We start from the raw sequence: 25,290 nt of genomic DNA, 5'->3' as shown, positions 1-25,290 counted from the left end.
ACAACATTCAACATCCATTCATGATAAAAACTCTCAACAAAGTGGGTTTAGAGGGAAAATATCTCTGTAATAAAAGCCATTTAAGACAAACCCACAGGCAACATAATACTCAATGGTGAAAAGCTGAAAGCCATCCCACTAAATTCTGGAACAAGATAAGGATGCCCACTCTCACCATTTCTATTCAACATAGTATTGGCAGTCCTAGCCACAGCAATGAGACAAGAAATAAAAAGTATCCAAACCAGAAGGGAAGAGGCAAAATTGTATTTATACGCAGATGACATGATACTCCATATAGGAAACCCTAAAGACTCCACACAAAACTATTAGCGGTTTACCTTCTCCCACAAATACATCAAAAACACAAAGACAAGTGGAATGATTCACACAGAACATCTAGTGAATGCTGGCAGAATGGTCAAGAAAACTTCCACATAACCGAGTTAAGACAAAAGAATAAAGGAAAAAAAAGAGAGAGAAAGGAATCCAATGGGACCTGAGCCCCAGGGAGGGAGCTGTGAAGGAGGAAAGCATCAAATAAAATACAAGGGAATCCCCATAAGGTTAACAGCCGAGTTTTCAGCAGTAACTATTCAGGCAAGAAGGAAGTGGCACGATATATTTAAAGAGATGAAAGGGAAAAACCTAGAACAAAGAATAATGTATCCAGTAGGCTCTCGTTCAGATTCGATGGGGAAATCAAAACCTTTACATACAAGCAAAAGCTAAGAGAATTCAGCACCACCAAACTAGCTTTACAATAAATGGTAAAGAAACTTCTCTAGGCAGAAAAGGTCACAACTAGAAACTAGAAAATTATGAATGAGAAAGCTCACTGGTAAAGGCAAACATACAGTTAAGGTTGGAAATCATCTACACACAAATATGATAGGAAAACCAGAAACTGTAAGCAAAGCAGAGTACAAACGGAGGATATTGGAAATGGTTTGGAAATTAAGAGACCAGCAACTTAAAACAATCTCATATATTTATGGCCTGCCACAACAAAACCTCATGGGAACTGTAAACCGAAAATCTGCAATAGATAAACACACACAAAAAGAAAAAGCAATCCAAACACAACAGAAAAGATAGTCATCAAATCACAAGAGAACAAAAGAGGAAGGGAAGAAAAAAAACCTACAAAAACAAACCCAAAACAACTAACAAAATGGCAATAAGAACATACATATCGATAATTACCTTAAATGTAAATGGATTAAATGGCCCAACCAAAAGACGGGGACTGGCTGAATGGATACAAAAACAAGACCCATATATACGCAGTCTACAAGAGACACATTTCAGATCCAGGGACTTATACAGACTGAAAGTGAGGGGATGGAAAAAGGTATTCCATGCAAATGGAAATCAAAAGAAAGCTGGAGCAACAATACTCAAATCAGACAAAAAAGACTTTATAGACTGTTATAAGAGACAAAGAAGGCTACTACATAAGGATCAAGGGATCAGTATAAGAAAATATAACAACTGTAAATACATATGCACCCAATAGAGAGGAACTCAACGTATGAGGCAAATGTTAACAGCCATAAAAGGAGAAATTGACAGTAGCACAATAATAGTGGGGGACTTTAACAACCCACTTTCATCAACAGACAGATCATCCAGACAGAAAATCAATAAGGAAACACAGACCTTAAATAACACATTAGACCACATAGACTTAATTGGTATTTACAGAACTTTCCATCTGAAAGCAGCAGAATACACGTTCTTCTCAAGTGCACATGGAACATTCTCCTGGATAGAGCACATCTTGGGCCACAAATCAAGCCTCAGTAAATTTAAGAAAAGTGAAATTATATCAAGCAACTTTTCCAACCACAACGTTTTGAGATTAGAAATCACATACAAGAAGAAAACTGTAAAAAACACAAACATGTGGAGACTAAACAGCCAATGGACCACTGAGGAATTCTAAGAGGAAATCAAAAAATACCTAGAGACAAATTACAATGAAAACACAATGATCCAAAACCTGTGGGACACAGCAAAAGCAGTTCTAAGAGCGAAGTTTATAGTGATACAAGCTTATCTCAGGAAACAAGAAAAATCTCAAATATACACCCTAACCTTATACCTAAAACAACTAGAGAAAGATGAGCAAACAAAACCCCAAGTTAGTTGAAGGAAAGAAACCATAAGATTCAGAGCTGAAATAAATGAAACAGAGATGAAGAAAACAACAGCAAAGATCAAAACTAAAAGATGGCTCTGTGAAAAGATAAACAGATCTGATAAATCTTTTGCCAGACCCATCAAGGAAAAAAGGGAGAGAACTCAAATCAATAAAATTAGAAATAAAAAAGAAGTTACAATGGACAACACAGAAATACATGAGATCATGAGACTACTAAAAGCAACTATATGCCAATAAAATGGACAAATTCTAAGAAATGTCCAATCTCCCAAGACTGAACCAGGAAGAAATAGAAAATATGAACAGACCAATCACAAATACTGAAATTGAAGCTGTGATTAAAAAACCCCCACCAAACAAACGTCCAGGACCAGGTGGCTTCACAGGCGAATTCTACCAAACATTTAGAGAAGAGTTAACACCTCTCCTTCTGAAACTCTTCCAAGAAATTGCAGAGGAAGGAACATTCCTAAATTCATTCCATGAGGCCAAAACCAAAGATACCACACACACAAAAATTCACAGGCCAATATCACTGATGAACATAGACACAAAAATCCTCAATCAAATACTAGCAAACTGAATCCAACAATACATTAAAAGAATCATACACCATGATCAAGTGGGATTTATCCCAGGGATGCAAGGATTCTTAAATATCCGCAACTCAATCAGTGTGATAAACAACATTAAGAAACTGAAGAATAAAAATTTAAAAACCTTATGATCATCTCAATAGATGCACAAAAAGCTTTTGACAAAATTGAACACTGATTTATGATAAAAACTATCAAGAAAGTGGGCACAGAGGGAACCTACCTCAACATAATAAAGGCTACATATGACAACCCTACAGCTAACATCATTCTCAATGGTGAAAAGCTGAAAGCATTTCCTCTAAGATCAGGAACAAGACAAGGATGTACACTCTCACCATTTTTATTCAACGTAATTTTGGAAGTCTTAGTTACAGCAATCAGAGAAGAGAAAGATATAAAAGGGATCCAAATTGGAGAAGTAGAACTGTCACTGTTTGCAGATGACATGAGATTATACACAGGAAGTCCTAAAGATGCTACCAGAAAACTACTAGAGTTCATCAATGAATTCAGTAAAGTTGCAGGATACAAAATTAACACACAAAAATATCTTGCATTCCTATACACTAACAATGAAAGATCAGAAAGAGAAATTAAAGAAACAATCCCTCTTACCATTGCATCAAAAAGAGTAACACACCTACCAATGAAAAAACGACAATCCAAAACCTTTGGGATGCATTAAAAGCAGTTCTAAGAGGGAAGTTTATAGTGATACAAGCTTATTTCAGGGAACAAGAAAAATCTAAGGAGGCAAAAGACCTGTACTCTGAAAACTATAATGTGCTGATGAAAGAAATGGAAGATGACACAAACAGATGGAGAGACATACCATGTTCTTGGATTGGAAAAATCAATATTGTGAAAATGACTATACTACCCAAAGCAATCTACAGATTCAATGCAATCCCTATCAAATTACCAATGGCATTTTTCACAGAACTAGAATAAAAAATTTTACAATTTGTATGAAACACCAAAGAACCTGAAGAGCCAAAGCAATCTTGAGAAAGAAAAATGGAGCTGGAGGAATCAGGATCCCTGACTTCAGACTATACTACAAGGCTACAGTAACCAAGACAGTATGGTACTGGCACAAAAATAGAAATATACATCAATGGAACAGGATAGAAAGCCCAGAGATAAACCCACTCACCTATGGTCACCTAATCTATGACAAAGGAGGCAAGAATATACAATGGAGAAAACACAGACTCTTCAGTAAGTGGTGGTGGGAAAATTGGACAGCTACAAGTAAAAGAATGAAATTAGAGGGCTTCCCTGGTGGCGCAGTGGTTGAGAGTCTGCCTGCTGATGCAGGGGACACGGGTTCATGCCCCAGTCCGGGAAGATCCCACGTGCTGCGGAGCGGCTGGGGGCCTGTGAGCCATGGCTGCTGAGCCTGCACGTCTGGAGCCTGTGCTCCGTAACGGGAGATGCCACAACAGTGAGAGGCCCGTATACCGCAAAAAAAAAAAAAAAAAGAATAAAATTATAACACTCCCTAACACCATACACAAAAATAAACTCAAAATGGATTAAAAACCTAAATGTAAAGCTGGACATTATAAAACTCTTAAAGGAAAACATAGGCAGAACACTCTTTGACATAAATCTAAGCAAGATCTTTTCTGGAGATTTTATCGAAGATGGCGGAAGAGTAAGACGCGGAGATCACCTTCCTCCCCACAGATACACCAGAAATACATCTACACGTGGAACAACTGATACAGAACACCTACTGAAAGCTGACAGAAGACCTCAGACGTCCCAAAAGGCAAGAAACCCCCCATGTACCTGGGTACGGAGAAAGAATAAAGAATAAACAGAGACAAAAGGATAGGGACCGGACCTGCACCAGTGGGAGGGAGCTGTGAAGGAGGAAAGGTTTCCACACACCAGAAGCCACTTCGCGGACAGAGACTGTGGGTGGCGGAGGAGGAAAGCTTCGGAGCCGTGGAGGAGAGCACAGCAACAGGGGTGCAGGGGGCAGAGCGGAGAGATTCCCGCACAGAGGATTGGTGCCGACCGGCACTCACCAGCCCTAGAGGCCTGTCTGCTCCCCCGCCGGGGGGGGGGCGGGGCTGGGAGCTGAGGCTCGGGCTTCGGTAGGAGCGCAGGGAGAGGACTGGGGCTGGCGGCGTGAACACAGCCTGCAGGGCATTAGTGCGCTACGGCTGGTAGGGAGGGAGTCCGGGAAAAGTCTGGACCTGCCGAAGAGGCAAGAGACTTTTTCTTCCCTCTTTGTTTCCTGGTGCGTGAGGAGAGGGGATTAAGAACGCTGCTTAAAGGAGGTCCAGAGACGGGCGCGAGCCGCAGCTAAAAGCGTGGACCCCAGAGACAGGCATGAGACGCTAAGGCTGCTGTTGCCGCCACCAAGGGGCCTGTGTGCGAGCACAGGTCACTATCCACACCCCCCTTCCGGGAAGCCTGTGCAGCCTGCCACTGCCAGGGTCCCGTGATCCAGGGACAACTCCCCCGGGAGAACGCACAGTGTGCCTCAGGCTGGTGCAACATCACGGCGGCCTCTGCCGCCGCAGGCCCGCCCCGCACTCCGTGCCCCTCCCTACCCCCGGCCTGAGTAAGCCAGAGCCCCTGAATCAGCGGCTCCTTTAACCCCGTCCAGTCTGAGCGAAGAACAGACGCCTTCCGGCAACCTACACACAGAGGCGGGGCCAAATCCAAAGTTGAGCCCCTGGGAGCTGTTGAGTACAAAGAAGAGAAAGGGAAATCTCTCCCAGCAGCCTCAGAAGCAGCGGATTAAAGCTCCACAATCAACCTGATGTACCCTGCATCTGTGGAATACATGAATAGACAACGAATCATCCCAAATTAAGGAGGTGGACTTTGAGAGCAAGACTTATGATTTTTTCCCCTTTACCGCTTTTTGTGTGTATATGTATGCTTCTGTGTGAGCTTTTGTCTGTATAGCTTTGCTTCCACCATTTGTCCGAGGGTTCTATCCATCCATTTTTTCTCTTAATAATTATTTTTTTATTTTAATAATTTAATTATATTTTATTTTACTTTATCTTCTTTCTTTCTTTTTTTCCATCCTTCCCTCCTTCCTCCCTCCCTTCCTCCCCTTCTTTCCTTTTCTTTTCTTTTCCCATTCTTTCCTTCCTTCTTTCTTTTCTTTCTTTCTTTCTCCTTCCTCCCTCCCTCCCTCGCTCCCTCCCTTCCTATTGTTTCTTTCTACTTTTTCTCCCTTTTATTCTGAGCTGTGTGGATGAAAGTATCTTGGTGCTGCAGCCACGAGTCAGTGCTGTGCCTCTGAGGTGGGAAAGCCAACTTCAGGACACTGGTCCACAAGAGACCTCCACATAATATCAAACGGCGAAAATCTCCCAGAGATCTCCATCTCAACACCAACACCCAGCTTCACTCGATGACCAGCAAGCTACAGTGCTGGACACCCTATGCCAAACAACTAGCAAGACAGGAACACAACCCCACCCATTAGCAGAGAGGCTGCCTAAAATCATAAGGCCACAGACACCTCAAAACACACCACCAGACGTGGACCTGCCCACCAGAAAGACAAGATCCAGCCACAACCACCAGAACACAGGCACTAGTCCCCTCCACCAGGAAGGCTACACAACCCACTGAACCAACCTTAGCCTCTGGGGACAGACACCAAAAACAACGGGAACTACGAACCTGCAGCCTGCAAAAAGGAGACCCCAAACACAGTAAGTTAAGCAAAATGAGAAGACAGAAAAACTTACACAGCAGATGAAGGAGCAAGATAAAAACACACCAGACCTAACAAATGAAGAGGAAATAGGCAGTCTACCTGAAAAAGAATTCAGAATAATGAGAGTAAAGATGATCCAAAATCTTAGAAGTAGAATAGAGAAAATGAAAGAAACATTTAACAAGAACCTAGAAGAACTAAAGACGAAACAAACAATGATGAACAACACAATGAATGAAATTAAAAATACTCTAGATGGGATCAATAGCAGAATAACTGAGGCAGAAGAATGGATAAGTGACCTGGAAGATAAAATAGTGGAAATAACTAATGCAGAGCAAAATAAAGAAAAAAGAATGAAAAGAAGTGAGGACAGTGTCAGAGGTCTCTGGGACAACATTAAACACACCAACATTCAAATTATTCGGGTTTCAGAAGAAAAAGAGAAAAAGAAAGGGACTAAGAAAATATTTGAAGAGATTATAGTTGAAAACTTCCCTAATATGGGAAAGAAATAGTTAATCAAGTCCAGGAAGCACAGAGAGTCCCATACAGGATAAATCCAAGGAGAAATACACCAAGACACATATTAATCAAACTGTCAAAAATTAAATACAAAGAAGACATATTAAAAGCAGCAAGGGAAAAACAACAAATAACACACAAGGGAATCCCCATAAGGTTAATAGCTGATCTTTCAGCAGAAACCCTGCAAGCCAGAAGGGACTGGCAGGACATATTTAAAGTGATGAAGGAGAAAATCCTACAACAAACATTACTCTACCCAGCAAGGATCGCATTCAGATTTGATGGAGAAATTAAAACCTTTACAGACAAGCAAAAGCTGAGAGTTCAGCACCACCAAACCAGCTCTACAACAAATGCTAAAGGAACTTCTCTAGGCAAGAAACACAAGAGAAGGAAAAGACCTACAATAATGAACCCAAAACAATTAAGAAAATGGGAATAGGAACATACATATCACTAATTACCTTAAAGGTAAATGGACTAAACGCTCCCAGCAAAAGACACAGATTGGCTGAATGGATACAAAAACAAGACCCATATATTTACTGTCTACAGGAGACCCACTTCAGACCTAGAGACACATACAGACTGAAAGTAAAGGGATTGAAAAAGATATTTCATGCAAATGGAAACCAAAAGAAAGATGGAGTAGCAATTCTCATATCAGACAAAATAGACTTTAAACTAAAGACTATTACAAGAGACAAAGAAGGATACTACATAATGATCAAGGGATCGATCCAAGAAGAAGATATAACAATTGTAAATATTTAGGCACCCAACATAGGAGCACCTCAATACATAAGGCAAATACTAACAGCCATAAAAGGGGAAATCGACAGTAACACATTCTTAGTAGGGGACTTTAACACCCCACATTCACCAATGGACAGATCATCCAAAATGAAAATAAATAAGGAAACACAAGCTTTAAATGATACATTAAACAAGAAGGACTTAATTGATATTTATAAGACATTCCATCCAAAAACAACAGAATACACATTTTTCTCTAGTGCTCATGGATCATTCTCCAGGATCGATCATATCTTGGGTCACAAATCAAGCCTTGGTAAATATAAGAAAATTGAAATTGTATCAAGTGTCTTTTCCGACCACAATGCTATGAGACTAGATATCAATTACAGGAAAAGATCTGTAAAAAAATACAAACACATGGAGGCTAAACAATACACTACTTAATAACGAAGTGATCACTGAAGAAATCAAAGAGGAAATAAAAAAATACCTAGAAACAAATGACAATGGAGACACGACGACCCAAACCCTATGGGATGCAGCAAAAGCAGTTCTAAGAGGGAAGTTTATAGCAATACAATCCTACCTTAAGAAACAAGAAACATCTCGAATAAACAAGCTAACCTTGCACCTAAAGCAATTAGAGAAAGAAGAACAAAAAAACTCCAAAGTTAGCAGAGGAAAGAAATCATAAAAATCAGATCAGAAATAAATGAAAAAGAAATGAAGGAAACAATAGCAAAGATCAATAAAACTAAAAGCTGGTTCTTTGAGAAGATAAACAAAATTGATAAACCATTAGCCAGACTCATCAAGAAAAAAAGGGAGAAGCCTCAAATCAATAGAATTAGAAATGAAAAAGGAGAAGTAACAACTGACACTGCAAAATACAAAAGATCATGAGAGATTACTACAAGCAACTCTATGCCAATAAAATGGACAACCTGGAAGAAATGGACAAATTCTTAGAAATGCACAACCTGCCAAGACTGAATCAGGAAGAAATAGAAAATACGAACAGACCAATCACAAGCACTGAAATTGAAACTGTGATTAAAAATCTTCTAACAACAAAAGCCCAGGACCAGATGGCTTCACAGGCGAATTCTATCAAACATTTAGAGAAGAGCTATCCTTCTCAAACTCTTCCAAAATATAACAGAGGGAGGAACACTCCCAAACTCATTCTACAAGGCCACCATCACCCTGATACCAAAACCAGACAAGGGTGTCACAAAGAAGGAAAATTACAGGCCAATATCACTGACGAACATAGATACAAAAATCCTCAACAAAATACTAGCAAACAGAATCCAACAGCACATTAAACGGATCATACACCATGATCAAGTGGGGTTTACTCCAGGAATCCAAGGATTCGTCAGTATATGCAAATCAATCAATGTGATACACCACATTAACAAATTGAAGGAGAAAAACCATGTGATCATCTCAATAGATGCAGAGAAAGCTTTCGACAAAATTCAACACCCATTTAGGATAAAAACCCTGCAGAAAGTAGGCATAGAAGGAACTTTCCTTAACATAATAAAGGCCATATATGACAAACCCAGAGCCAACATCGTCCTCAATGGTGAAACACTGAAACCATTTCCTCTAAGATCAGGAAGAAGAAAAGGTTGCCCACTCTCACCACTCTTATTCAACATAGTTTTGGAAGTTTTAGCCACAGCAATCAGAGAAGAAAAGGAAATAAAAGGAATCCAAATCGGAAAAGAAGAAGTAAAGCTGTCACTGTTTGCAGATGACATGATCCTATACATAGAGAATCCTAAAGATGCTACCAGAAAACTACTAGAGCTAATCAATGAATTTGGTAAAGTAGCAGGATACAAAATTAATGCACAGAAATCTCTGGCATTCCTATACACTAATGATGAATAATCTGAAAGTGAAATCAAGAAAACACTCCCATTTACCATTGAAACAAAAAGAATAAAATATCTAGGAATAAACCTACCTAAAGAGACAAAAGATCTGTATGCAGAAAATTATAAGACACTGATGAAAGAAATTAAAGATGATACAAATAGATGGAGAGATATACCATGCTCCTGGATTGGAGGAATCAACACTGTGAAAATGACTCTACTACTCAAAGCAATCTACAGATTCAATGCAATCCCTATCAAACTACCACTGGCATTTTTCACAGAACTAGAACAAAAAATTTCACAATTTGTATGGAAACACGAAAGACTCCGAATAGCCAAAGCAATCTTGAGAACAAAAAACAGAGCTGGAGGAATCAGGCTCTCTGACTTCAGACTATACTACAAAGCTACAGTAATCAAGACAGTATGGTATTGGCACAAAAACAGAAAGATAGATCAATGGAACAGGATAGAAAACCCAGAGATAGACCCACGCACATATGGTCACCTTATCTTTGATAAAGAAGGCAGGAATGTACAGTGGAGAAAGGACAGCCTCTTCAATAAGTGGTGCTGGGAAAACTGGACAGGTACATGTAGAAGTATGAGATTAGATCACTCCCTAACACCATACAGAAAAATAAGCTCAAAATGAATTAAAAACGTAAATGTAAGGCCAGAAACTATCAAACTCTTAGAGGAAAACATAGGCAGGACACTCTATGACATAAATCACAGCAAGATCCTTTTTGACCCATCTCCCAGAGAAATGGAAATAAAAACAAACAATTGGGACCTAATGAAACTTCAAAGCTTTTGCACAGCAAAGGAAACCATAAACAAGGCCAAAGACAACCCTCAGAATGAGAGAAAATATTTGCAAATGAAGCAACTGACTAAGGATTAATCTCCAAAATTTACAAGCAGCTCTTGCAGCTCAATAACAAAAAAACACACAACCCAATCCAAAAATGGGCAGAAGACCTAAAGAGACATTTCTCCAAAGAAGATATACAGACTGCCAACAAACACATGAAAGAATGCTCAACATCATTAATCATTAGAGAAATGCAAATCAAAACTACAATGAGATATCATCTCACACCGGTCAGAATGGCCATCATCAAAAAATCTAGAAACAATTAATGCTGGAGCGGGTGTGGAGAAAAGGGAACACTCTTGCACTGCTGGTGTGAATGTGAATTGGTACAGCCAGTATGGAGAACATTATGGAGGTTCCTTAAAACACTACAAATAGAACTACCATATGACCCAGCAATCCCACTACTGGGCATATACCCTGAGGAAACCATAATTCAAAGAGTCATGTACCAAAATGTTCATTGTTCATAGAGCTGTTCATTCAGCTCTATTTACAATAGCCAGGAGATGGAAACAACCTAAGTGTCCATCATCAGATGAATGGATAAAGAAGATGTGGCACAGATATACAATGGAATATTATTCAGCCATAAAAAGAAACGAAATTGAGCTATTTGTAATGAGGTGGATAGACCTAGAGTCTGTCGTACAGAGTGAAGTAAGTCAGAAAGAGAAAGACAAATACTGTATGCTAACACATATATATGGAATTTAAGAATAAAAAAATGTCATGAAGAACCTAGGGGTAGGACAGGAATAAAGACACAGACCTACTAGAGAATGTACTTGAGGATATGGTGACGGGGAAGGGTAAGCTGTGACAAAGCGAGAGAGAGGCATGGACATATATACACTACCAAACGTAAGGTAGATTGCTAGTGGGAAGCAGCCGCATAGCACAGGGAGATCAGCTCGGTGCTTTGTGACCCCCTGGAGGGGTGGGATAGAGAGGGTGGGAGGGAGGGAGATGCAAGAGGGAAGAGATATGGGAACATATGTATATATATAACTGATTCATTTTGTTGTAAAGCAGAAACTAACACACCATTATAAAGCAATTATACTCCAATAAAGATGTTAAAAAAAAAAAGATCTTTTCTGACCCACCTCCTAGGGTAATGAAAATAAAAAAATAAGTAAATGAGACATAATTAAACTTAGAAGCTTTTGCACAGCAAAGGAAACCATAAGCAAGACAAAAAGTCAACCCTCAGAACGGGAGAAAATATTTGCAAATGAAGGTACCAACCAGGGATTAACCTCCAAAATATACAAAGAGCTCATGCAGCTCAATATCAAAAAAACCCCAAACAACCCAATGAAAAAATGGGCAGAAGACCTAAATAGTTCTCCAAAGAAGACAGATGGCCAATAAACACATGAAAAGATGATCAACATCACTAATTTTTAGAGAAATGCAAATCAAAACTATAATGAGGTATCGCCTCACACCGGTCAAAATGGCCATCATCAAGAAGTCTACAAACAATAAATGCTGGAGAGGGTGTGGAGAAAAGGGAACCCTCCTACACTGTTGCTGGGAATGTAAGTTGGTACGGTCACTATAGAGAACGGTATGGAGGTTCCTTAAAAAACTAAATATAGAATTACCATATGATCCAGCAATCCACTCCTGGGCATATATCCAAAAAAAAGCATGATTTGAAAAGATACATACAACCAGTATTCATTGCAATGCTATTTACATGCCAAGACATGAAAGCAACCTAAATTTCCATGGACAGATGAACAGATAAAGAAGATGTGTTATATATATATATACAATGACTATTACTCAGCCATAAAAAAAGAATGAAATAATGCCATTTGCATGGATGGACCTAGACATTATCATGCTAAATGAAGTCAGACAAAGACAATATCATATGATGTCACTTATTTGTGAAATGTTAAAAAAAAAAAAAGAGAGAGACAAATGAACTTATTTGCAAATCAGAAACAGAATCAGACTTTGAAAGCAGACTTGCGGTTGCCAGGTGGGGGAAACGTCCGGGGGAGGGATAAATTAGAAGTTTTGGATTAACCTATACACACCACTATATATAAAATAATCACCAGGGACCTACTGTATAGCTCAGGGAACTCTGCTCAATATTCTTTAATAACTTAAATGGGAAAAGAATTTGAAGAAGAATAGATACATGTATAACAGAATCACTTTGCTGTACACCTAAAACTAACACAACATTGTTAATCAACTATACTCCAAAATAAAATAATAATTAGGAAAAAAAAGTTTTGTTGTTTAAGCTATCCAGTCTATGGTATTTTTGTTATAGCAGCATGAATGGACTAAGACACCATGTCAGCCCCTTTCTGAACTCTGTGCCTTTATATATGCAATTCTAATTTTCTCAGTCTGTTTTTCTACCCCACCTCCCTTCCCCACCCTGGTTTTTGTTTTGTTTTGTTTTGTTTTTGTTTTGCCTTGAATCTCCTACTCCTTCTTCAAGACCCAGTTTAAATGTTACTTCGAAGGAGAAGTCTTTAGGGGCTTTTTAAAGGTGAAGTTAATTGTTAACAATCTGTTATATGACTACTTTCCCAAATGGATAGTAAGCTACAGGACATCAGGGATACTGTTTTATTAATCTTTGTATTCTTAGCACCTGGCTCAGAGTAGGAGCTTAATGAATATTGAATGAGTGGAATAATATCTTAACAGCTTGTTAGAAACAGAGTTTGTCTTCCTAATTAAATACAGCCATTTATAATTTTTTTGTAGTCATAAAATAATACTTAGGAATACTTAGGTTACTCTGACATTTTTAAGGACTGGATAAGTGTTTTTTGGATTAAATAAGTATCCAAATGATCAACAATGCCTTAGAAATGACTTTAAAAATATCTTTTTAAGATATCCCATGCTCTTGGATTGGAAGAATTAATATTGTTAAAATGGCCATACTACCCAAAGTGATCTACAGATTTAATATGATCCATATCAAATTACCCATGACATTTTTCACAGAACCAGAAAAATCCCAAAATTCATATGGAACCATAAAAGACCCAGAATTGCCAATGCAATCCTCAGGAAAAAGAACAAAGCAGGAGGTATAACCCTGCCAGACTTCAGACAATACTACAAAGCTATAGTCATCAAAACAGCATGGTATTGGCACAAAAACAGAAATATGGAACAGAATAGAGAGCCCAGAAATAAACCCACATACCTACGGTCAATTAATCTTTGATAAAGAAGGCAAGAATATACAATGGGAAAAAAACAGTCTCTTCAGCAAATGATGTTGGCAAAGTAGGAGAGCCACATGTAAATCAATGAAATTAGAACACTCCCTCATACCACAGCACCACTATTCACAACAGCCAAGACTAGGAAACAACCTAAATGTCCATTGACAGATGAATGAATAAAGAAGATGTGGTACATATATATAATAGAATACTACTCAGCCATAAAAAAGAACAAAATAATGCCATTTGCAGCAACATGGATGCAATTATGGATTATCATACTAAGTCAGTCAAAAAGAGAAAGATAAATACTATATGATATCACTTATGTGTGGAATCTAAAATATGACACAAATGAATCTGTCTATGAAACAGAAACAGACTCATGAACATAGAGAACAGACTGGTGGTTGCCAAGGGGGAAAGGGTTAGGAGAGAGATGGAGTGGGAGGTTGGGGTTAACAGATGTAAGCTTTTATATGTATAGGGGATAAACAACAAGGTCCTAATGTATAGCATAGAGTACTATACTCAGTATCCTATGATAAACCATAATGGAAAAGAATATTTAAAAAAGAATATATATATATGACTGAATCACTTTGCTGTACAGCAGAAATTACCACAACATTGTAAATCAAGCATATGTCAATAAAAAAATATTGATCAGAGTAAATTAAAAAAATCTTTCTATAATTCTTTGAGCATACCAAAATTCTACACTTTATTTTTCTCTAGATAGAACATTTAGAAAGCAATTTATAAAGCAGAAACAACTTACTTTATTTCGATCTTGTACAACCAATATTTTTCTAGTATTTTCATCAAATACAGCTCCTGTTGGGGGGGAAGATAATTGAGAAATATGAATTTCATTCACCTCAGACTACTCCCACACTATTACCTGTGGTCATCAAAATCCTACCCATCCGTGAAGGCCTACTTCAAATAATCACCTCATTCATGAAGAGTTGTAAATTTCTCCAGCAAGAAATCAGTTGCTCAGTTATCTAGGTTCTTTTAACAACTTAGGAGTACCAATGATGATTCTAGCATATGCTAACTCGTAGGATAATCATTTGCATCTCCTCTAGATCATCTATTCCTGACAGTATAAATAATCTTTCTATCCTTTTTTAGTGTTTAGTGTCCAATATTTTTTAAAATTAAGTTTTATTGGAGTATAGTTGTTTTACAATGTTGTGTTAAGTTTCTACTGTACGGCAAAATGAATCAGCTATACGTATACATATATCCCCTTTTTTTGGATTTCCTTCCCATTTAGGTCACCACTGAGCACTGAGTAGAGTTCCCTGTGCTATACAGTAGGTTCTCATTAGTTATCTATTTTTATGCTAGTATCAATAGTGGATATGTGTCAGTCCCAATCTCCCAATTCATCCCACCCCCTTCCCCGCTTCCTCCTTTGGTGTCTATGTTTGTTCTCTATGTCTGCGTCTCTATTTCTGTTTTGTAAATAAGATCATCTATTAGTGTACAATTTTAAATGCCTAAAAAGATTGAGTCAATGAATTGACTTTTCCATTCTCATTTTTATTCCTTGAATCACTATGTATAAGCATGGGTTGTGCTCCCTGATGATCCAAATCTCAAATATCTCAATATTCAGTTCAAGACCTCCTCCTTAAAGCACTTAAATTTCTTTACCATATTATGTACACAATGTTATAACTTACCAATATATTGCTTTGGAAGATTCAAGTTCTAGTCCATTGCTTTCATTTACTCATTTATCACATACATTGCCCAGTGTACTAGGCATTTTACTAGATGTTAGGGACTCAAAAATAAGTTTTTGGTTTTTTTTTCTCTCTTTGGGTAATCCTAGGTCAAAAATACAAATGACACTAATGATTTGTATTAGGTACCTTTAAATGCTTTAATTTTAAAATTATTTGTATTTACATAATGTGGGAAGATACTGTTAAAAACATCTTTTCCGGGCTTTCCTGGTGGGGCAGTGGTTGGGGGTCCGCCAGACGATGCAGGGGACGCGGGTTCGTGCCCCGGTCCGGGAGGATCCCACATGCCGCAGAGCGGCTGGGCCCGTGAGCCATGGCCGCTGGGTCTGCGCGTCCGGAGCCTGTGCTATGCAGCGGGAGAGGCCACGGCAGTGAGAGGCCCACGTACCGCAAAAAAACAAAAACAAACAACAAAAAAACCATATTTTCCACTTATTCATCCATTCTTTTAATATTAACCGAGCTCCTATATATAATACATACAGGTTCTATGTATAGCATATTAATTGAGATCCTATTATGTGTCAGGTACTTTTCTAGGTGCTAGGGATACAGTGGTGAACAAAACAAAATTCTCCATCGTTATGGGGTTCGTGTTCTGGTGTGTGTTTGAGGAGGTGACAAATAAATAAAAAATTAATTACATAGAACATGAGATGGTGATAAATACTATGTAAAGGTAAAATATAGTAGGGAATAGATATGTGCAACACAGGAAGAACTATGTTCTCTGAAATTAAAACACCACATTTTACTATTTCAAAGCCAAGAAGGGAAACCACAAAGTGAGATATAATTTAATGTTGGATTCTATTAGAAAATATAAACTGTAATTTAATTGGACTTTACAAGGGATAGAATGCCAGGAAAACCTATTCTTAAATTTTAATAATTTGTGATTGCTCAAATTGAACTTTTTCCTAATTCACTATAAACATGGGCCAAAATCAGCACTGCTAAACACAATGTGAGCGACCCCTGTTGGTCACAACATAAAAGTTAAATAAAGCCAAAGAGATCAGGGATTAAATAGAGGTTATTATTATATTAATTAGTCAGGTACTGTACTAAGTGCCTTAGGTGCATTATCTCAGCTATTCCTCATAATAATCCTGTGAGTGGTATAATTTTGAGTGCCCAGGTTCACACAGCCCTAAAACTGACGTCCTGTCTGGGTCCCAAGCAGGTATTCTTCTCACTGTGCGACACTGCCCCTTCACCACGCTACAACTGCCTTTTCAGAGGGCTGACATTGCCAACTGAAGATCTACCCAACCATTCATTTGAGAAATATTTACTGAGCACCTACTTTACACCAGACACTGTGTTTAGCCTGAGGATAAAATGGTAAACAAGACAGATAAAATACCTGCCTTCGTGGAGTTTATATTATTGTGGGGTCGATTAAGTATATGACATAATTTCAAACTGTGATAAGTACTATAAAGAAAAACAGAGGATAAAGGGACAAAGGATGATGGGATTGGCAGGTGGGAGGACTCTATTTTATACAGTAAGGTCAGGAGCTTTCCTGAGGAGATATTTCAGCTCTAAAGAGCTCGATAAACAAAGCCCTGGGGAAGAGCACTGCAGGAAGAGGAGCCAGTAGGTTTAAAGGCTCTGAGGCAGATAAAAGCTTGCTGCATGAAGAACAGAAAGAGAGCCATAGCTCACTCCATTCCAGTGTAGGGGAGGAAAGATTTTTTTCTTCTACCCACTTAGGTTCTGCGTCTGGGACCTGTGAGTTGAACTGACAAAGTACAGATAAATGAATAAGAAGTATATAAATTTTATTTGATGTTAATAATTTTACGTGGCCTGAGTAGGGGTGGAGAACTTCATAGAAAGAAGTGAAGATCCCCCCAAAGTGTTAGACCTAGGGGCTTATGTTCCATTTTAAGAAAGAGGGATAAATTGTGCAGAAATGACAAGAGGAAAAGGGGTGTGGGCTAAGGAAGGTAAACTGTGAAAAAGTGACTAGGAACTATGTGGGGAACTAACAGAATATAATGGCTGTTTTCACGAGGTTTGCACAGATTCATCTCTGTGCCAACTCCCCGGCTCCGGTGACAAGAATGTTCTCCTCTTCGTGGTAGAAAAGCTCAGAATGATCAACGTGCCAAAGGGGCACTTGGGGTGGCGGGCTGTGACTCCCTTCACCAGCTATGCCTTCTGCAGCTTATAAACAAGTGCCAGCTATTCTCTCTTCACCTAAAAACTCTGTACCTTCCCAGAAGAATTCCTCACACCACCTCCTGATCCCAACAGCCACTTCAAATCCTAGCTGGCCTTCAAGACTCTCATCAAGTTTCCGACCTCTCATTCCCTGAACTCCTGTGGCGTATCTTAACTCTAATATACCATACTGTACTTGGTTATAAACAAGTTCTTCATAGGATACTCGTTACGCATATATTACCAATTCTGTAGTACTAACTGGAAACTCTGCTTTGAAAGTCTGTACCAATGAATTGATAATTATCTTTATGTCTTTCCCATGAAGTGTGAGGCTGCCATCAAATTTTCAAGTGGTCTTTTGAAGTAGAGCTGAATGGGAAGTTGCTGAATTGCCTCTACTTGCTAGAGGGGAGTGAGACCGTGGACAGAGAAAACCTTAGAAATCCTTGAACAACTCCTTTAAAAGACTTCAAAGATGCAAACTACCTTTAAAAACTCTTGTAAATTATATAAAGGCAAATAATACTATTATTAATAAATTACTAATAATACATATTACTGCTTTATTTCATAGTAAATCATAAGGATTCTTTCCTATTTTTGTTTTTTGGGAAATCTAGTTTTCTTAACCCTGGTTCTCAAAGGATAGTCCTAGGACCAGCATCAACACTAGCAGCTGTAGCAGCAGAGCACTTATTAGAAAAAGCAATTCTCAGGCCCCACCCCAGACCAACTGAATTAGAAACTCTTGGGGCTGGGGCCCAGCAATCTGTTTTAACAAGCCCTCCCGGTGATTCTGATGCACTCTCTACAATGTGAGAACTCCTGTCTTCACCTAAAGCAAGTCTTCTCTCAAGACTATCTCTGAAGCTAACCAGTGACTTCAAAATTCTGTATTTAAATTATGCTATTTTAAAACAACTGTTTGGCACAATGACTTAATGTAAATGTCTCTAAGAAGTAATGTTCAAATCACTGAAAAACTGGTTTGCTTTGCCTTCAATTCAACTTAAAAGTTATCTTTTATTTTACTAAATCACATAATTAGTACTAATATGTTTTACTATAATGAAATGAATCTATTCCCTGATCCCAATTCATTGTTACTATTTCAGTAGTGAAGTTCACATATCCATGAAAAACATGTTCAAACATATCCTTTGAAAAACTAAACTTGCTTGTTCTCTGTGCTGCCCTCTGCTGATTCATAAGGCAAACTTCATCTATTTAAAGTATCAATACCAGCTGCAGTTCCAAGGAGGACAATCATTTAATCAACTTATTCATTCCACATGAACCAACTACTGGCTCATCTGTAAGAAGAAACTGGGTGAACCTTTAAAAAGTTAATTGTGATCAACATTAGTTTGAAACAGACCTGCAACTCCCACTTGATGTGTAGCATATCCTGGTAATCTGCTGGGCCCCTCTCCCAGCCACAGAGTCAGCGTGGATGAGTCCGATTCTGCGTGGTGAAAGCAGAAGCCCAGGGAAGCGGCAGGGGCAATAAATCGACTTTGGAGGATGGGAATGTGCAGCCATACTGCTACTCTACCTTCTGATCTCCATTTCTGTATTGCAGCTGAAACACAGAAGATAAACATCTGTAAATATTTTCCAGTGCGAGGAGTGGAATAAAGTAAAACTCATCTCTGGGTGTCACCTCCTCCAGGAAGCCAAGTTTAAGCTCCACTTCCCTTACTAGTTAGCTCTCTTTGGGGGCGGGCGGCACGGGGGAATCGCAAAATGTACTGTTCACATACACCAGCAGCACGTAAACTACCACGTTTTATTATAATTATATATGATTTTTCCTCCAGACTGAATTCCTCGAAAATAAAGTCAATATAGTGATGATCTTTATATATCACCTGACACAATACCTGGCACATAATTGGTGCTCAATAATTGTATTAAAATGAACGAATAAACTAATTTAAATAAAACACCATTTCATTGTTGTTCCTTTTAACAATCTTGGTTTTCATCTTTATAAATGACTATTATGGGCTTTTATTTACTCTTCCTTTAAAAGTCCTGTCTCTCATATATATATATGTGTGTGTGTGTCTATATATATATATATATATATATAGACACACACACACATATATATATATACACACACATATATATATTTTTGGTTTATACATTTCAAGGTGAAAAATATAACTTTGTTGTTAAATAATGTATGGTAGTTCTAGAAAATTTTCAAAATAAAGTACAATGAAGAAATCAAAACTTCACATTAGCACACAGATAAATTTAAAATTGACATTTTTTGCATGAATATAATTTTGGAATTGACATACCATATATAATTTACAACTTTTTTTTACTACATATTATAAATGTTTTGCTATGCCATTAAAATTCTTTAACGAACACACATTTTTAATGACTGTAATTCTCCTCATATAGGTCTACCATTAACTACTTAACTGACCTCCTACTTTTGGACATTTAGATTGTTTCTAACTTTCCTTTATTACAAATTATACCATGACAAACATTAAAATAGATTTTCGGTCTTTGACTTTAAATGCTTACTTTATTACTTGAGATTAAGCCAGGGAAAAAAGATGCTAACATTTATATGGCCCTTACTAAATTCCAGACATTTTAGACACACTGTTTCATTAAGTTCTCACAACATGAAAGGCAGGTATTATCACCCCTAATTTATAGGTGAAGAAATGAATACTTCCACAGTTTTAGAAAAACTTTTCAGATCGCTTTCTCCATCCACCATCGCGATCTTTACAACAATCCTGTAAAGTGTGTGGAGAGGGGGGGAAGACTTGATTATTTGTTTAATGGTTAGATTCCTTTCCCTCCTCTTCTATGGCCTCTGCAGTAAGCATCTCCTGGTTAAGGACCATCTTGCTCTACCTTTTTGAAGTCAGTGTGCCTAACACAGTGACAGACAATGTGGGAGCCTTAATTTAACGTACCTTTTGATTTGGGGCTGTGGCGCCCCTTCAGATCCTTCTCACATCAATCCTTCTCTGATTAAATCTTTTTAAAAACTGGCAGAATTACATAAAGTGAAATGCACAAACCTTAAGTGAACATTTGGTGAGTTTTGACCTATGCATACATCTGTGCCACCCACGCTCCAGTCAAGATTACAGAACATTTCTATCACCCCAGAAAGTTCCCCTGTCCTCCTTCCCAATCATTCCAATCAAACGAAAAAGCTGAAGTTCTACAAGTATAGTCACTTGTTTCCTATTTTTTCTCTTTACACTCTGGCTTGGAGAATCCGTCCATTGCTACTGCTTCAGCTAACAACTACGCAAGGGTGGCTGCCTAGTCCTGGCCTCACTGAACACTGAATTTTTCTGCTCTTCAGCTGCTCGCATCTTCTGAAGGCTGCTGCCTCAAACTTCACACCTATATTCAAAACTGATTCCTACACCAGCCACCTTAGTTTTGCTTACAGGCATTTTTCTGGCTCCAATGCTCAAAGCCTAAGAATCCTTTTTAAAATGCTTTCTTTCTTCTCTGTTTCACTAATAAACTTTAATGCTTCTTCCTCCTCTTTCCCTCATTCCTCTGCTCAGATCCAGCCCTCAAAGTGAGCTCACATATCACCTCTTTGACAATAAGCTTTCCTCACGTGCTTTCCAAATGTGAATCTAAGGACTACTTTCTAGTAGATTTACTAGAACTTACTACACATTGCCTGATGACACCTGTTACTGTCTGTTTTTCTAATCCTAATTAATATTTTGTGCATTTGCAATCATCCAGGTTAACGTGAGATTATGCACTGGGGCTCAATTCCTATTCAATGACTGGCTTGTCTAAAGTCACACAGCTAGTGAGCGGCACAGCAAAAACCAGCACAAGTGTTATTTCCCCACTGATGCAGATATATGTGAAGCTTAGCAACATGTTACCTCTTCATCCATCTAACTTTAGTTATCAATAACGGGAACAGTAAAAGAATAGACCTCACGTGCAAAGGTGCAAAACAACTATTGCTAGTACATTATAGGCAATCAGTTATATTTACTTGAAAAGAAAGAATACATTTAGACTTCCTACCAGGCTTTCTTCTCAGATAATTTTAAGATTCTTTTTATAGGCAATACCATTCATTTTTGTTTGACTCAATAACAAAAAAACCAGCAATAGCTCTTATAGTGCAGCCAAGAACAAATTCTAGAGCCAGGGGAAGTTAATCTCTTAGTACCATCATCTTTGAAATGGGGATAATAATAGTACCTACCTCACAGGTATGAGGATTAAATGAATCAATACTTTTGAAGTTCTTAAAACAGTGTCTAGCACTTAGTAAGTACAAAAGAATTTATTAAAAAGATACAAAAGAATATGGTACTTCAGAGTTTATAAATTAGTTTCATGTAATTTATCTTTGATTACCACATCTATCCAGTAAAGTAGTTAGAGTGGGCATTATTCACATGAGCAACCTAAGAGGCAAATATTTTCAGTGGTGATTTTCCTAATGCCTCGTTAAGCATGTGGCAAAACCTGGGACTTGAAACCTGGATGTGTGACTCCAAATCCAACCCACTTTCTGCTTTGCCTTCCTGACTGAGGTAGTGCTTTAATCACTGACAAGTAACAAGTGTGTACAATAAATACCTGTGTCTACCCACACAAACGTGCACATATTAGAGGATGAACATTTGATTCTCGTAGTGTTAACACTGTTGTAGTTAGCAGCTGTTCCCAAGGAGGAGAGAAAACAAGGTGAAGAGGTAAACAGTTTAGAACTGAGGATGGTTGAAGATGAAAACGACTAGCTCAGTTATATTTCCATAGATGCTCACTTGCCATATTGCTCCATAGAATAAAGATTACTTTCAGTTTCCTCTAAGTGTGAGAGGATGAGTTTCCATGCCAAGCTTTCAAGTTGATTATAAGGGCCCTCAGGGGCAGTGTGAAAAACAGGCTGTTCCGCCAAATCACGGGCTCTCAAAGTGAAGGCTCCTCCATCCAAGCTATCTTTCTTATCACTGGCCTCAAGGTTCAAAGAGAGTGGCGAGTTTTCCCACTGGAGACTGAAACCACTCACCAATCTCCCCGGTGAATCACAAAAGGCTTGTTACTAAGGAAAAGCAAACTCTAGTTCTCGGCGCCACAGCTCCTGACCCAACTTGTGCACAAATACGACCACTCAGAACCTCTCTGGCCCACTCACTGTCCACCACCTGTACTAGAAAGTGCTACGGTTCTGCCTTGGGTAAACTGCCCGGCGAAACGAAGGGTCGGTAAGTGATAGTAAACGAGAGCGTAATAATATCAACAAACATTTACAGAACGTTAAATACGTGGCAGATACCGTGCGAGGCACTCCATGTGCATTATGCATTTTATCTCTCAGCCATCCCATGAGCTCCTATTACCTGGTTTTACAGATGAGAAAACGGTGGTTTACAGAACTTGCCCAAGGTCACACACTAGAAAGATGACCAGAAACAAGGGCTGCCGATCCCAAAGTCTGAGCTCGTCACCATTTCACCCAACCGCCTCAGAGACCTCCCAGCCAAGGGCACAAGGACGAAAGGCAGAAAACGGCTGCGGGTCACGCACGCCCTCTCTCCTTCCCTCAGGCGCAACTCGGGGTTGGGGGCCGCGGTTACTTCCTTAGAAAGGCAGGGGAGCCTCGGACCAGGCGCACTTGCCCTGCAAAGCCCTCTGGAAGGCGACCGGGTCCAAGCGGTGCATTGCGTCCAGCCGCGCCAGGCGCACGGAGACGCCCCCGAATCTGTCAAGCTCGCCCCGCAGCTCGCCGGCTCCGGAGGTGGCGTCCCGAACGCAACCCGGGCCGCCCGAGGCCCCACGGGGCCCTGCAAAAAGCACCGCGCGGCGGGCCCGCGCCAACACCGCACGCCAGCGACCCCCTCTCAATAGCTGCGGCATCTCCGCACCGACCCTCGTGGCCCACGCGGACGCTCCCAAATCACGCGGCCAGGGAGTGACGGCGCTACCGTAAGTTTTAGAAGAGTGTCACTCACGCATTCTCAGAGTTGAGCAGGGGTCTGCAGCGCTAGGTAGAGGAGACGGCGAAGTCTGGTCGACCGGCTCCTCTCAAGAATTTGCCCAGCTCAAGGAAAGCGACAGAAACTTTCCCACCACTCCCCTATCCCTCCCCTGTTCCCCCCACCCCCACCTCAGTTTAATTCAACAGACATTTTGTTCAGGGATAGAGAAGGAGGCGGAGATACGAAAAAGTCCTGTTTTTCAGGAATTTATAATCTGAATGAGGGTTCCGTCCACCTAATCCGTCTTCTGTGGCGAAAGTCAACGTCTTCCACATCTTCAACGACAGCGGATTCTGAAGACGCTATGTTCTCCCACTCTTGCTGCGCTCCACTCAGGGGATTACGGCGCGGGACGGAGCCTCGCTGGTTTCTGCCCCGGAAGTTTTTCTCTCAGCAAAGCGTGCACGTTGAGCCGGCTTTGCCGCTGCTTCTCTCGGGCTGCCTTCCGATCATGTCGTCCAAGAAGAACAGAAAACGGTTGAACCAAAGCGCCGGGAATGGTTCGCCCTCGGCCTCCGCTGCTTCCTTTTCTGCCGGGGCCACAGCTTCTGCCGTGGCGGCCGGGACTCTGGTGGTGATCAACTTCTTAGAAAAGGGTAAAGAGTTCTGAGAGGGAGACCCGAGGCCGAGGGGGCGCCGCCCGAGAGGACGAAAACCTAGCGATTCTGCCTTGAGGTGTAAAGGTTTTTAAAAAGTTGGGTGAGGCAGAGGTGTGCGAGAGGCACAGAAGTATGTAAGACACTCGAAGCCGCGCCTGCACTAGAGAAGTTGGGCAGAAATGACTTAGTGGCTAAGTCAAGCTCTATTGTAAATTGCTTTGAATTTCTAAATTGCGCTTGAAACGGTTTTGCCTTATGTAAGATTAACAGCGTATTTAACTGCGAAGTCGCTCGTCTCTAGCGAGAGTAGTATACCTATACTAAAAAACTGAAAGCCCAGTTCAGTACCGCTGTCGGTATTGTCCTTCCTAAGAGACGTTAATGTGCCTTTAAAACTGAAAGGTGGCTTTTTTCCTACTACACGGGTTCTGGTATTTAATTAAACAGCTGTTAAGTGCGCACGGGTGCTAGCAGGAGCTTGGGTATTTCACGTATGTATCTCATTTATTCTGCGCAGAGCTTTGGGAGATGGGTACTGTATTATTATGCTCATTTTACAGAGAAAGAAGAGTTAACGCTATTCCCCCCCACCCTTCCCCCCAGGTTACACAGGTCCTAACTAAATGGCAGAGGCTTTTTTTGAGTCCAGATGTATTCGATTCTAAAGCCATGGACCTAGATCACAGCAACCTTGACTTGGGAGAACGGATTTAAGTGAAAAGCATTGAGTTGGTAAAGCTTTTAGCAGGCGTGATGTTTTGTAGCTTTGAAAAAGGGATCAGATTAACCTAGTGGCAAGATTTTTATTTATGTCTAGTGTAGACCCTAAAGACAATCTTCCAGTTAACATAGTATTTTCAGGCTTTTTGGGGATCGGAGGACAACTTGTTCTGTTGGGCATATTCAGTCTCTTTTTCAACTGGATCCTTCCCATTGACATTTAAACCTACTGATTTCTCTTTCACTTTTTTTTTTTTTTTT

At 39.6% G+C, this 25,290-nt stretch overlaps 2 protein-coding genes across 2 annotated transcripts in view; one reads left to right on the top strand and one right to left on the bottom strand.

Annotated features, from left to right (window-relative positions):
- NUDT6 (nudix hydrolase 6) overlaps positions 1 to 23,588 on the bottom strand; it is a gene marked incomplete at its 5' end in the record, with an annotated part of 42,568 nt that extends 18,980 nt beyond the window's left edge. Inside the window, 3 exons of the mRNA XM_082838809.1 lie at positions 14,531 to 14,586; positions 19,069 to 19,272; positions 23,351 to 23,588. Of these exons, the coding sequence (XP_082694935.1) occupies positions 14,531 to 14,586; positions 19,069 to 19,272; positions 23,351 to 23,588 (498 nt within the window). The remainder of the gene's footprint in view (positions 1 to 14,530; positions 14,587 to 19,068; positions 19,273 to 23,350) is intronic.
- Positions 23,589 to 24,138: 550 nt separating this feature from the next.
- Positions 24,139 to 25,290, top strand: part of AFG2A (AFG2 AAA ATPase homolog A) — a 343,384-nt gene continuing 342,232 nt past the window's right edge. Inside the window, exon 1 of the mRNA XM_082838804.1 lies at positions 24,139 to 24,306. Within this exon, the coding sequence (XP_082694930.1) occupies positions 24,162 to 24,306 (145 nt within the window). The 5' untranslated portion in view covers positions 24,139 to 24,161. The remainder of the gene's footprint in view (positions 24,307 to 25,290) is intronic.

This window comes from Leucopleurus acutus, assembly GCF_964270905.1.
Source record: "Leucopleurus acutus genome assembly, chromosome: 4".
Taxonomy (NCBI): domain Eukaryota; kingdom Metazoa; phylum Chordata; class Mammalia; order Artiodactyla; family Delphinidae; genus Leucopleurus; species Leucopleurus acutus.
Note: the sequence above shows the minus strand (reverse complement) of the source record. Positions and strands in the feature narration are given on the sequence as shown.